General features: G+C 48.8%; 1 protein-coding gene across 1 annotated transcript; it reads right to left on the bottom strand.

Moving 5' to 3' along the window:
- Positions 1-1521: 1521 nt before the first annotated feature.
- APOC2 (apolipoprotein C2) lies at positions 1522-6566 on the bottom strand. The gene is made up of 5 exons (XM_086864944.1): positions 6539-6566; positions 5586-5654; positions 3511-3640; positions 1824-1921; positions 1522-1783 (listed from the first exon to the last, which is right to left on the bottom strand). Exons 2-4 carry the CDS (start codon positions 5644-5646, stop codon positions 1831-1833), a joined length of 282 nt encoding a protein of 93 aa, XP_086721070.1. The 5' UTR covers positions 5647-5654; positions 6539-6566; the 3' UTR covers positions 1522-1783; positions 1824-1830.
- Positions 6567-12892: the final 6326 nt, after the last annotated feature.

A 12892-nucleotide genomic window follows, 5' to 3' on the forward strand; every position in this document is an offset into this window, starting at 1 on the left:
TTTTTGGGGGCATTTCTGGAGTTTTTGGGGCCGCTTTTGCGGGGAGGGGCTCGGGGATTGGGGGCGGTGTTTTGGGGGAGGGTTTGGGGCGGTTTCCGGGGGGTTTTGGGGCAATTTCGGGAGATTTTGGGGTCTTTCCCTCCCGCCCTTTCCCATCTTCCTCAGCCGCCATTTGCAACCGCCAGCCCGCGCTCGGCGCTGATTGGCTGCCGCTGGCCCGCGCTCGGCGCTGATTGGCTGCCGCCGGCCCGCGCTCGGCGCTGATTGGCTACCGCCGGTCACGTGCCCGCGCGCTGATTGGCCGCGCCTCACCCCTCCCATTGTGTTCTTCCCGCCCTTTTTCCTCCCCTCACGCTTCCCGCCCTTTTTTATCGGCATTTTCTGCCCTCTTTTGCCCACATTTTGTGCATTTTTCCTCTCATTTTCTGCCTTTTTTCCCCCCACATTTTCTGCCCTTTTAAATTCGCACTTTCTTCCCTTTTTAAATCCCATTTTCCGCCCTTTTTTACCCAATTTTTGGCCTATTTTTGCTCATTTTTTGCTGTTTCTCAGCCCAATTTTCGGGCTATTTTTGGGGCGTTTTGGGCCCAAATTTCTTTCCTTTCCCAGCCTCATTTTTGGTCACCTTTTGCACATTTTTAATGCGTTTTTCAGCCCCATTTTTGGGCTACTTTTCCTCATTTTTTCTGACTTTTCTCATCCCCATTTTTGGGCTACTTTCCATCATTTTTCCCTTTTTCCCACCCCCATTTTCCATATTTTTCCCCATTTTTTTATCCCCTTTTTTTGCCCCGTTTTTCCCCATTTTTTGCCCATTTTCCAACCCCATTTTCCATATTTTTCCCCATTTTTTCCACCCCCATTTTCCATCTTTTTCCCCCCATTTTTTTGCCCCATTTCCCCCCTTTTCCCATCCCCATTTTTTTGCCTTTTTCCCCCATTTTTTTGCCTTTTTTTGCCCAGTTTTCCCCATTTTTTGCCCCATTTTTCCCCCTTTTTCCCATGGAGACCCCAAATTCCCATTCCTCCCTGGCAGAGCCTTTATTGGGGTTTTTGGGGTCCCTCACCCCGATTTTGGGGTCCCTCACCCCGATTTTGGGGTCACTCAGGCCAATTTTGGGGTCCTTTACCCCGATTTTGGGGCCCTCACCCCAATTTTGGGGTCACCGCTCGCCTTTATTGGGGATTTTGGGGTCCCTCATCCCAATTTTGAGGTCCTTTACCCCAATTTTGGGGTTCTTCTCCCCAATTTTGGGGTCCCTCACCCCAATTTTGGGGTCACTGCTCGTCTTTATTGGGGTTTTTAGGGTCACTCACCCCGATTTTGGGGTCACTCAGGCCGGTTTTGGGGTCCTTCAGGCCGGTTTTGGGGTCCTTCACCCCAATTTTGGGGTCACTGCTCGTCTTTATTGGGGTTTTTGGGGTCCCTCATCCCAATTTTGAGGTCCTTTACCCCAATTTTGGGGTCCCTCACCCCAATTTTGGGGTCCTTTACCCCAATTTTGGGGTCCTTTACCCCGGTTTTGGGGTCACCGCTCGCCTTTATTGGGGTTTTTGGGGTCCCTCACCCCAATTTTGGGGTCCCTCACCCCAATTTTGGGGTCACTCACCCCGATTTTGGGGTCATTGCTCGCCTTTATTGGGGTTTTTGGGGTCACTCAGGCCGGTTTTGGGGTCACTCAGGCCGATTTTGGGGTCACCGCTCGCCTTTATTGGGGTTTTTGGGGTCCCTCACCCCAATTTTGGGGTCCTTCACCCCAATTTTGTGGTCCCTCAGCCCGGTTTTGGGGTCCCTCAGCCCGGTTTGGGGTCCCTCAGCCCGGTTTGGGGTCACTGCTCGCCCTGCCACCAGTGGTAGAGCTGATCCGTCAGGATCCCGGTGTAGGTGACCACGGCCGTGGCTCCCTGCTCGTACGCCGTGCTGGGGGGAAAAACACAGAATTTGGGAAAAAATACAAAATTCGGGGAAAAAAAACAAAATTTGGGGGTGAAAACCACAAAATTCTGGGAGAAAACCCAAAATTTGGGGGGAAAAACCCAAAAATTGGGGGGAAAAACCCAAAAATTGGGGGGGAAAACTCAAAAATTGAGGGAGAAAACCCACAAAATTTGGGGAAAAAAACCAAAAATTGGGGAAAACAACGAAATTTGGGGGGAAAACCTCAAAATTTGGGGGTAAAACCCAAAATTTGGAGGGAAAACTCAAAATTTGGGGGGAAAAACTCAAAAATTTGGGGAGGAAACTCAAAATTTGGGGGGAAAAACCCAAAAATTGGGGGGAAAAACCCAAAATTTGGGGGGAAAAACCCAAAAATTGGGGGGGAAAACTCAAAAATTGGGAGAGAAAACCAAAATTTTGGAGGAAAACCCACAAAATTTGGGGAAAAAACCAAAAATTGGGGAAAACAACGAAATTTGGGGGGAAAACCTCAGAATTTGGGGGTAAAACCCAAAATTTGGAGGGAAAAACCCAAAAATTGGGGGTGAAAACCCAAAAATTGGGGGTGAAAACCAAAATTCTGGGAGAAAACCCAAAATTTGGGGGGAAAACCCCAAAATTTGGGAATAAAACCCCAAAATTTGGGGGGCAAACCCAAAATTTGGGGAAAAACCCCAAAAATTTGGGTTAAAAACCTCAAAATTTGGGTAAAAATCCCAAAAATTTGGGGTAAAAACCTCAAAATTGGGGTCCCAAAGCAATTTTTGGGTAGAAAAACCCAATTTTGGGGGGGGTCCTGGGGGATTTTTTGGGGTTCCCGGGGGATTTTGGGGGGGGGTCCCAGGGGATTTTTGGGTTCCCAGATTTTTTTGGGGTTCCCGGGAGATTTTTGGGGGTCCCGAATTTTTTGGGGGGTCCCGGGGGATTTTGGGGTCCCGGATTTTGGGGAGGGGTCCCGGGGGATTTTGGGGTCCCGGATTTTTTGGGTTCCCCGATTTGGGGGGGGGTCTCACCGTATCCTGTGCTGGGTCTGGGGGAGGTTGAGCCCCTCCAGGAGGGTCCCGGGGGATTTTGGGGTTCCCGATTTTTTGGGGTTCCCGGATTTTTTGGGGGGTTCCCGGGGGATTTTGGGGTCCCGGATTTTTTGGGGAGGGGTCTCACCGTATCCTGTGCTGGGTCTGGGGGAGGTTGAGCCCCTCCAGGAGGGTCCCAGGGGATTTTTGGGGGGGGTCCCAGGTGATTTTTGGGCTCCCGGATTTTGGGGGGGGTCCCGGATTTTGGGGTCCCGGTTTTTTTGGGGGTTCCCGGATTTTTTGGGTTCCCCGATTTTGGGGAGGGGTCTCACCGTATCCTGTGCTGGGTCTGGGGGAGGTTGAGCCCCTCCAGGAGGGTCCCAGGGGATTTTGGGGGGGGTCCCGGGGGATTTTTGGGGTCCCGGGGGATTTTTGGGGTTCCCGGGGGATTTTGGGGTCCCGGATTTTTTGGGTGGGGTCCCGGGGGATTTTGGGGTCCCGGGGGATTTTGGGGTTCCCGGATTTTTGGGGTTCCCCGATTTTGGGGGGGGGTCTCACCGTATCCTGTGCTGGGTCTGGGGGAGGTTGAGCCCCTCCAGGAGGGTCCCCGCGGCCGAGCCCACCTGGCCCAGGTAACCCCGGAGCTGCCCCAGCGCCCCCGCGGGGGGAGGGGCGGGCGCGGCCGCGCCTGGGGGGAGGGGCAGGCGTTGGGGGAGGGGATTTAAAGGGGGGGTTTGGGGGGGATTTTGGGGGGGATTTGGGGATTTTTGGGGGGATTTTTGGGGGGTTTAGGGGGGATTTGGGGATTTTTGGGGGGGATTTGGGGGTTTTTGGGGGGTTTAGGGGATTTTTGGGGGGTTTAGGGGGGATTTTTGGGGGTTTTTGGGGATTTTTGAGGGGAATTTGGGGTTTTAAGGGGGAATTTGGGGGTTTTTTGGGGGGAATTGGGGATTTTTGGGGGGGATTTGGGGATTTTTGGGGGGGATTTGGGGATTTTTAGGGGGGATTTGGGGGGATTTTGGGGGGGATTTTGGGATTTTTGGGGATTTAGGGAGGATTTGGGGGGGATTTGGGGAGGATTTGGGGATTTTTGGGGGGATTTGGGGATTTTTGGGGGAATTTGGGGGGGAATTTGGGGTTTTAAGGGGGAATTTGGGGGTTTTTTGGGGGGACTTTGGGATTTTGGGGGGGATTTGGGGATTTTGGGGGATTTTGGGGGGGTTTTGGTGGGGAATTTGGGGGTTTTTGGGGGGATTTTTGGGAGGAATTTGGCGATTTTTGGGGGGATTTGGGGATTTTTGGGGGGGATTTGGGGATTTTTTGGGGATTTTTGGGGGGGATTGGGGATTTTTGGGGGGATTTTTGGGGGTTTTTGGGGGGTTTAGGGGATTTTTGGGGGGTTTAGGGGGGATTTTTGGGGGGGATTGGGGATTTTTGAGGGGAATTTGGGGTTTTAAGGGGGAATTTGGGGGTTTTTTGGGGGGAATTGGGGATTTTTGGGGGGGATTTGGGGATTTTTGGGGGGGATTTGGGGATTTTTAGGGGGGATTTGGGGGGATTTTGGGGGGGATTTTGGGATTTTTGGGGATTTAGGGAGGATTTGGGGGGGATTTGGGGAGGATTTGGGGATTTTTGGGGGGATTTGGGGATTTTTGGGGGAATTTGGGGGGGAATTTGGGGTTTTAAGGGGGAATTTGGGGGTTTTTTGGGGGGACTTTGGGATTTTGGGGGGGATTTGGGGATTTTGGGGGATTTTGGGGGGGTTTTGGTGGGGAATTTGGGGGTTTTTGGGGGGATTTTTGGGAGGAATTTGGGGATTTTGGGGGGGATTTGGGGATTTTTGGGGGGAATTGGGGACTTTCAGGGGGAATTTGGGGGTTTTTTGGGGGGTTTAGGGGGGATTTTTGGGGGGTTTGGGGGGGGTTTTGGGGGGGATTTGGGGATTTTGGGGGATTTAGGGAGGATTTGGGGGGGATTTGGGGGGGATTTGGGGATTTTTGGGGGGTTTAGGGAGGATTTGGGGATTTTTGGGGGGATTTTGGGATTTTGGGGGATTTAGGAAGGATTTGAGGGGAATTTGGGGGTTTTGGGGGGGATTTTGGGATTTTTGGGGGGATTTGGGGTTTTTTTGGGAGGAATTTGGGGATTTTTGGGGGAATTTGGGGATTTTTGGGGAGTTTAGGAAGGATTTGGGGGGGATTTGGGGTTTTAAGGGGGGATTTTTGGGGGGATTTGGGGGTTTTTAGGGAGAATTTGGGGATTTTTGGGGGGATTTTGGGGGAATTTGGGGATTTTGGGGGGGTTTAGGGAGGATTTGGGGATTTTTGGGGGGATTTGGGAGGAATTTGGGGATTTTTTTTGGGGGGATTTGGCGAGTTTAGGGGGAAATTTGGGTTTTTTGGGGCAGATTGGGGGGATTTGGGGATTTTGGGGGGGTTTTGGGGGCGCCGGGAGGGGATCAGGGTGCCCCAAAATGGGGAAAAATCCCCCAAAATTGGGGAAAAATCCCCCAAAATTGGGAGAAATCCCCCAAAACTGGGAGAAATTTCCCAAAATCGGAGGAAATTTCCCCAAATCGGAGGGAATTTCCCCAAAATCGAGGGAATTCTCCCCAAAATGAGGGGGGGTCTCACCCGAGCCCAGCAGCAGCAGCAGCAGCAGCGCCCCCATCACCCCGGGGGGGGCCCGGGCCATGCTCCGTCCTGGGGACCCCCAAAAAAACACCCCAAAATTCAGCATTTCCCCCAAAATTCCAGCATTTTCCCCAAAATTCCAGGATTTCCCCCCAAAACCGGGATTTTCTCCCACAAAGCCCCCCCTGGACACCCAAAATTTGGATTTTTCCCCCCAAAATTCGGATTTTTCCCCCCAAAATTTGGATTTTTTCCCCCGAAAATTCGGGTTTTTCCCCCAAAATCCGGATTTTTCCCCCAAGATTTGGATTTTTTCCCCCAAAATTGGATTTTCTCCCCAAAATTCCAGGATTTCCCCCAAAATTCCAGGATTTCCCCCCAAAATCGGAATTTTTCTCCCCCAAAATCGGGATTTTCTCACCCAAAGCCCCCCCTGGACACCCAAAATTTTGATTTTTCCCCCCAAAATTTGGATTTTCCCCCCCAAAATTTCGATTTTTCCCCCAAAATTTCGATTTTTCCCCCCAAAACCGGGGTTTTCCCCCCAAAATTTGGATTTTCCCCCAAAAATTCGATTTTTCCCCCCAAAACCGGGATTTTTCCCCCCAAAATTTGGATTTTCCCTCCCAAAATTCGGATTTTTCCCCCCAAAATTTGGATTTCTCCCCCAAAACTTGGATTTTTTCCCCCAAAATTCGGATTTTCGCCCCCAAAATTTCGATTTTTCCCCCCAAAACCGGGATTTCTCCCCCAAAATTTGGACTTTCGCCCCAAAATCCGAATTTTCTCCCCCAAAATCAGCATTTTTCTCCCCCAAAACCCCTCCAGGACCCCCAAAATTCGGATTTTTCCCCCCAAAATTCGGATTTTTCCCCCCAAAATTTGGATTTTCCCTCCCAAAATTCGGATTTTCCCCCCCAAAATTCGGGTCCCCCCCCCCCCCCCGCACCCACCTTTGGTTGCGGCCGCTCCTCTCCCCTCCCCCCCCCGGACCGTCCCATTTATGGGGGCGGGGGGGGCGGGGCCGGGGGGGGAGGGGCGGGGGATTTGGGGAGGGGGCAAAGTCCAGGTAAACACGGGGGGGGGGAGGGGAAATGAGGGGGGGGAGGGGAGCCCCAAAATCCCCTCGGATTTGGGGGGAAATTCCCAAAAATCCCCAAAATTCCCCAAAATCCCCCCAAAATTCCCGATTTTTCCTCCCAAAATTCCCATTTTTCCCCCCAAAATTCCCCAAATTTCCCCAAATCCCCCCCAAATTCCCATTTTTCCTCCCAAAATTCCCATTTTTCCTCCCAAAATTCCCATTTTTCCCCCCAAAATTCCCCAAATCCCCCCAAAATTCCCCAAATCCCCCCAAAATTCCCATTTTTTCCCCCCAAAATTCCCATTTTTCCCCCAAAATTCCCATTTTCCCCCCAAAATTCCCGTTTTCCCCCCAAAATTCCCCAAATCCCCCCCAAAATTCCCATTTTTCCACCTAAATCCCCCCAAATTCCCGATTTTTCTCCTTTTCCTCCCAAAATTCCCCTTTTTCCCCCAAATCCTCCCAAAATTCCCATTTTTCCACCTAAATCTCCCCAAAATTCCCATTTTTCCCCCCAAAATTCCCATTTTTCCTCCCAAAATTCCCCAAATTTCCCCAAATCCCCCCAAAATTCCCATTTCCCCCCCCAAAATTCCCATTTCCCCCCCCAAAATTCCCATTTTTCCCCCCAAATCCCCCCAAAATTCCCATTTTTTTCCACTTTTCCTTCCCAAATTCCCCCCAAAATTCCCAAATTCCCCCCAAAATTCCCAAATTCCCCCCAAAATTCCCATTTTTCCCCCCAAACCCTCCCAAAATTCCCTCAAGTTTGGGGGAAAATTCCCAAATTCCCCCCAAAATTCCCATTTTCCCCCCAAAATTCCCATTTTTCCTCCCAAAATTCCCATTTTTCCCCCCAAATCCTCCCGAAATTCCCATTTTCCCACCTAAATCTCCCCAAAATTCCCCAAATTCCCCCAAATTCCCCCAAATTCCCCTCCCCCAATCCCAAATTCCCAAAATTTGGGGGAATTTGGGGCCATTTCCAGGGATTTTGGGCCAATTCCGTCCATTTTGGGCCAATTCCAGCCATTTTTGGGTGTTTTGATCCCATTTTTGGGTCAATTCCAGCCATTTTTGGGGGTTTTGATCCCATTTTTGGGGGTTTTGATCCCATTTTTGTGTCTTCTGATCCCATTTTGGGTCAATTCCAGCCATTTTTGGGTGTTTTGATCCCATTTTGGCCAATTCCAGCCATTTTTGGGTGTTCTGATCCCATTTTGGGTCAATTCCAGCCATTTTTGGGTGTTTTGATCCCATTTTGGGTCAATTCCAGCCATTTTTGGGGGTTTTGATCCCATTTTGGGGCAATTCCAGCCATTTTTGGGGGTTTTGATCCCATTTTGGGTCAATTCCAGCCATTTTTGGGGGTTTTGATCCCATTTTGGGCCAATTCCAGCCATTTTTGGGTGTTTTGATCCCATTTTGGGCCAATTCCAGCCATTTTTGGGGGTTTCTGATCCCATTTTGGGACAATTCCATCCATTTTTGGGACTTTCCCATCCCTTTTTGGGGCGATTCCATCCATTTTTGCGTCTTCTGATCCCATTCTGGGCTAATTTCACCCATTTTTGGGTGAATTCTATCCATTTTTGGGTGTTTTGATCCCATTTTGGGCCAATTCCATCCATTTTTGGGCCAATTTCATCCCTTTTTGGAACAATTTCATCCATTTTTGGGGTGTTTTGATCCCATTTTTGGGTGTTTTGATCAAATTTTGAGTGTTTTGATCCCATTTTGGGTCAATTCCAGCCATTTTTGGGTCAATTCTATCCATTTTTGGGTGTTTCGATCCCATTTTGGGGCAATTCCATCCATTTTTGGGCCAATTTCACCCATTTTTGGGTCAATTCTATCAATTTTGGGGTGTTTCGATCCCATTTTGGGTCAATTCCAGCCATTTTTGGGTGTTTTGATCCCATTTTGGGTCAATTCCAGCCATTTTTGGCCAATTCCATCCATTTTTGGGACTTTCCCATCCGTTTTTGGGGCGATTCCATCCATTTTTGGGTGTTCTGATCCCATTTTGGGGCATTTCCACCACTTTTTGGGTCAATTTCACCCATTTTTGGGGTCTTTAGATCCCATTTTGGGCCAATTTCACCCATTTTTGGGTCAATTCTATCAATTTTGGGGTGTTTTGATCCCATTTTGGGCCAATTCCATCCATTTTTGGGACTTTCCCATCCCTTTTTGGGGTGATTCCTTGCATTTTTGTGTCTTCTGATCCCATTTTTGGGCAATTCCAGCCATTTTTGGGGGTTTTGATCCCATTTTGGGTCAATTCCAGCCATTTTTGGGGGTTTTGATCCCATTTTGGGTCAATTCCAGCCATTTTTGGGTGTTTCGATCCCATTTTGGGCCAATTCCAGCCATTTTTGGGTCAATTCCATCCATTTTTGGGTGTTTTGATCCCATTTTGGGGCATTTCCACCACTTTTTGGGTCAATTTCACCCATTTTTGGGGTCTTTAGATCCCATTTTGGGTCAATTCCAGCCTTTTTTGGGTGTTTTGATCCCATTTTGGGTCAATTCCAGCCATTTTTGGGCAATTCCAGCCATTTTTGGGTGTTTTGATCCCATTTTGGGCCAATTCCAGCCATTTCTGGGACTTTCCCATCCCTTTTTGGGGTGTTCTGGTTCATTTTTGGGTCAATTCCATCTATTTTTGGTTGTTTTGATCCCATTTTTGGGTGTTTTGATCACTTTTTGGGCAAATTCCATCCATTTTTGGGACTTTCCAGTCGCTTTTTGGGTGTTTTGATCCCATTTTGGGCCAATTCCATCCATTTTTGGGCCAATTCCAGCCATTTTTGGGCGTTTCGATCCCATTTTTGGGCAATTCCATCCATTTTTGGGCCAATTCCACCCATTTCGAGCCATTTTAATCCCGTTTTTTGCCATTTCCAACACAAAAGACACACCAAAATCCCATTTTTTTTCACCAAAATCCCATTTTTTCCCCTCAAATTCCCATTTTTTCCCCCTCCTCAATGCCGGGGTGTCTCCGGGGGTCCCCAGAGCTGCCTGAGCGCCGCCTTTCCCCCTTCCCAGCGTTTCTGCAGCTCCTCCTGCCCCCGCCCCTTTGGGGCCAATTCCGCCCCTTTTGGGCCAATTCCAGCCATTTTTGGGTGTTCTGATCCCATTTTGGGTCAATTCCAGCCATTTTTGGGTGTTTTGATCCATTTTTGGGTCAATTCCATCCATTTTTGGGTCAATTCCAGCCATTTTTGTGTCAATTCCAGCCATTTTTGGGTCAATTCCAGCCATTTTTGGGGGTTTTGATCCCATTTTGGGTCAATTCCAGCCAATTTTGGGGGTTTTGATCCCATTTTGGGTCAATTCCATCCATTTTTGGGTCAATTCCAGCCATTTTTGGGTCAATTCCAGCCATTTTTGGGTGTTTCGATCCCATTTTGGGTCAATTCCATCCATTTTTGGGTGTTCTGATCCCATTTTGGGGCATTTCCACCCCTTTTTGGGTCAATTCCAGCCATTTTTGGGTGTTTTGATCCCATTTTGGGACAATTCCAGCCATTTTTGGGCAATTCCAGCCATTTTTGGGTGTTCTGATCCCATTTTGGGGCATTTCCACCACTTTTTGGGTCAATTTCACCCATTTTTGGGGTCTTTAGATCCCATTTTGGGCCAATTCCAGCCATTTTTGGGTGTTTTGATCCCATTTTGGGTCAATTCCAGCCATTTTTGGGACTCTCTGACCAATTTTGGGGGTTTCTGATCCCATTTTGGGTCAATTCCATCCATTTTTGGGTGTTCTGATCCCATTTTGGGGCATTTCCACCACTTTTTGGGTCAATTTCACCCATTTTTGGGTGTTTTGATCCCATTTTTGGGCCAATTTCACCCATTTTTGGGACTTTCCCATCCATTTTTGGGTGTTTTGATCCCATTTTGGGCCAATTCCATCCGTTTTTGGGCCAATTTCACCGATTTCGAGCCATTTTAATCCCGTTTTTTGCCATTTCCAACACAAAAACCACACTTTTATCCACCAAAATCCCATTTTTTTTCCCCAAAATCCCATTTTTTCCCCTCAAATTCCCATTTTTTGCCCCTCCTCAATGCCGGGGTGTCTCCGGGGGTCCCCAGAGCTGCCTGAGCGCCGCCTTTCCCCCTTCCCAGCGTTTCTGCAGCTCCTCCTGCCCCCGCCCCTTTGGGGCCAATTCCGCCCCTTTTGGGGCAATTCCAGCCATTTTTGGGCAATTCCAGCCATTTTTGGGTGTTTTGATCCCATTTTGGCCAATTCCAGCCATTTTTGGGCAATTCCAGCCATTTTTGGGTGTTTTGATCCCATTTTGGGACAATTCCAGCCATTTTTGGGTGTTTCGATCCCATTTTTGGGTGTTTTGATCCCATTTTGGGCCAATTCCAGCCATTTTTGGGACTCTCTGACCAATTTTGGGGGTTTCTGATCCCATTTTGGGTCAATTCCAGCCATTTTTGGGTGTTTTGATCCCATTTTGGGGCATTTCCACCACTTTTTGGGTCAATTTCACCCATTTTTGGGTGTTTTGATCCCATTTTTGGGCCAATTTCACCCATTTTTGGGACTTTCCCATCCATTTTTGGGTGTTTCGATCCCATTTTGGGTCAATTCCATCCGTTTTTGGGCCAATTCCACCCATTTCGAGCCATTTTAATCCCGTTTTTTGCCATTTCCAACACAAAAACCACACTTTTATCCACCAAAACCCCATTTTTTTTCACCAAAATCCCATTTTTTTTCACCAAAATCCCATTTTTTCCCCTCAAATCCCCCTCCTCATTGCCGGGGTGTCTCCGGGGGTCCCCAGAGCTGCCTGAGCGCCGCCTTTCCCCCTTCCCAGCGTTTCTGCAGCTCCTCCTGCCCCCGCCCCTTTGGGGCCAATTCCGCCCCTTTTGGGGCAATTCCAGCCATTTTTGGGGGTTTTGATCCCATTTTGGGGCATTTCCACCACTTTTTGGGCCAATTTCACCCATTTTTGGGTGTTTTGATCCCATTTTGGGACAATTCCAGGCATTTTGGGTCAATTCCAGCCATTTTTGGGGGTTTTGATCCCATTTTGGGCCAATTCCATCCATTTTTGGGACTTTCCCATCCCTTTTTGGGGCGATTCCATCCATTTTTGTGTCTTCTGATCCCATTTTTGGGCAATTCCAGCCATTTTTGGGTGTTTTGATCCCATTTTGGGCCAATTCCAGCCATTTCTGGGACTTTCCCATCCCTTTTTGGGGTGTTCTGGTTCATTTTTGGGTCAATTCCATCTATTTTTGGTTGTTTTGATCCCATTTTTGGGGGTTTTGATCACTTTTTGGGCAAATTCCATCCATTTTTGGGACTTTCCCATCCCTTTTTGGGTGTTTCGATCCCATTTTGGGCCAATTCCATCCATTTTTGGGCCAATTCCACCCATTTCGAGCCATTTTAATCCCGTTTTTTGCCATTTCCAACACAAAAACCACACTTTTATCCACCAAAATCCCATTTTTTTTCACCAAAATCCCATTTTTTCCCCTCAAATCCCCCTCCTCAATGCCGGGGTGTCTCCGGGGGTCCCCAGAGCTGCCTGAGCGCCGCCTTTCCCCCCTCCCAGCGTTTCTGCAGCTCCTCCTGCCCCCGCCCCTTTGGGGCCAATTCCGCCCCTTTTGGGCCAATTCCAGCCATTTTTGGGTGTTTTGATCCATTTTGGGCCAATTCCAGCCATTTTTGGGACAATTCCAGCCATTTTTGGGTCAATTCCAGCCATTTTTGGGTGTTTTGATCCCATTTTGGGTCAATTCCAGCCATTTTTGGGACTTTCCAGTCCCTTTTTGGGGCGATTCCTTGCATTTTTGTGTCTTCTGATCCCATTTTGGGGCATTTCCAGCCATTTTTGGGCCAATTTCATCCCTTTTTGGAACAATTCCATCCATTTTTGGGGTGTTTTGATCCATTTTTGGGCCAATTTCACCCATTTCGAGCCATTTTAATCCCGTTTTTTGCCATTTCCAACACAAAAACCACACTTTTATCCGCCAAAATCCCATTTTTTTTCACCAAAATCCCATTTTTTCCCCTCAAATTCCCATTTTTCCCCCTCCTCAATGCCGGGGTGTCTCCGGGGGGCTCCAGAGCTGCCTGAGCGCCGCCTTTCCCCCTTCCCAGCGTTTCTGCAGCTCCTCCTGCCCCCGCCCCTTTGGGGCCAATTCCGCCCCTTTTGGGGCAATTCCAGCCATTTTTGGG

The sequence above is a fragment of the Cyanistes caeruleus genome, chromosome 28 (genome assembly GCF_971803275.1).
Source record: "Cyanistes caeruleus chromosome 28, bCyaCae1.hap1.1, whole genome shotgun sequence".
Classification (NCBI taxonomy): domain Eukaryota; kingdom Metazoa; phylum Chordata; class Aves; order Passeriformes; family Paridae; genus Cyanistes; species Cyanistes caeruleus.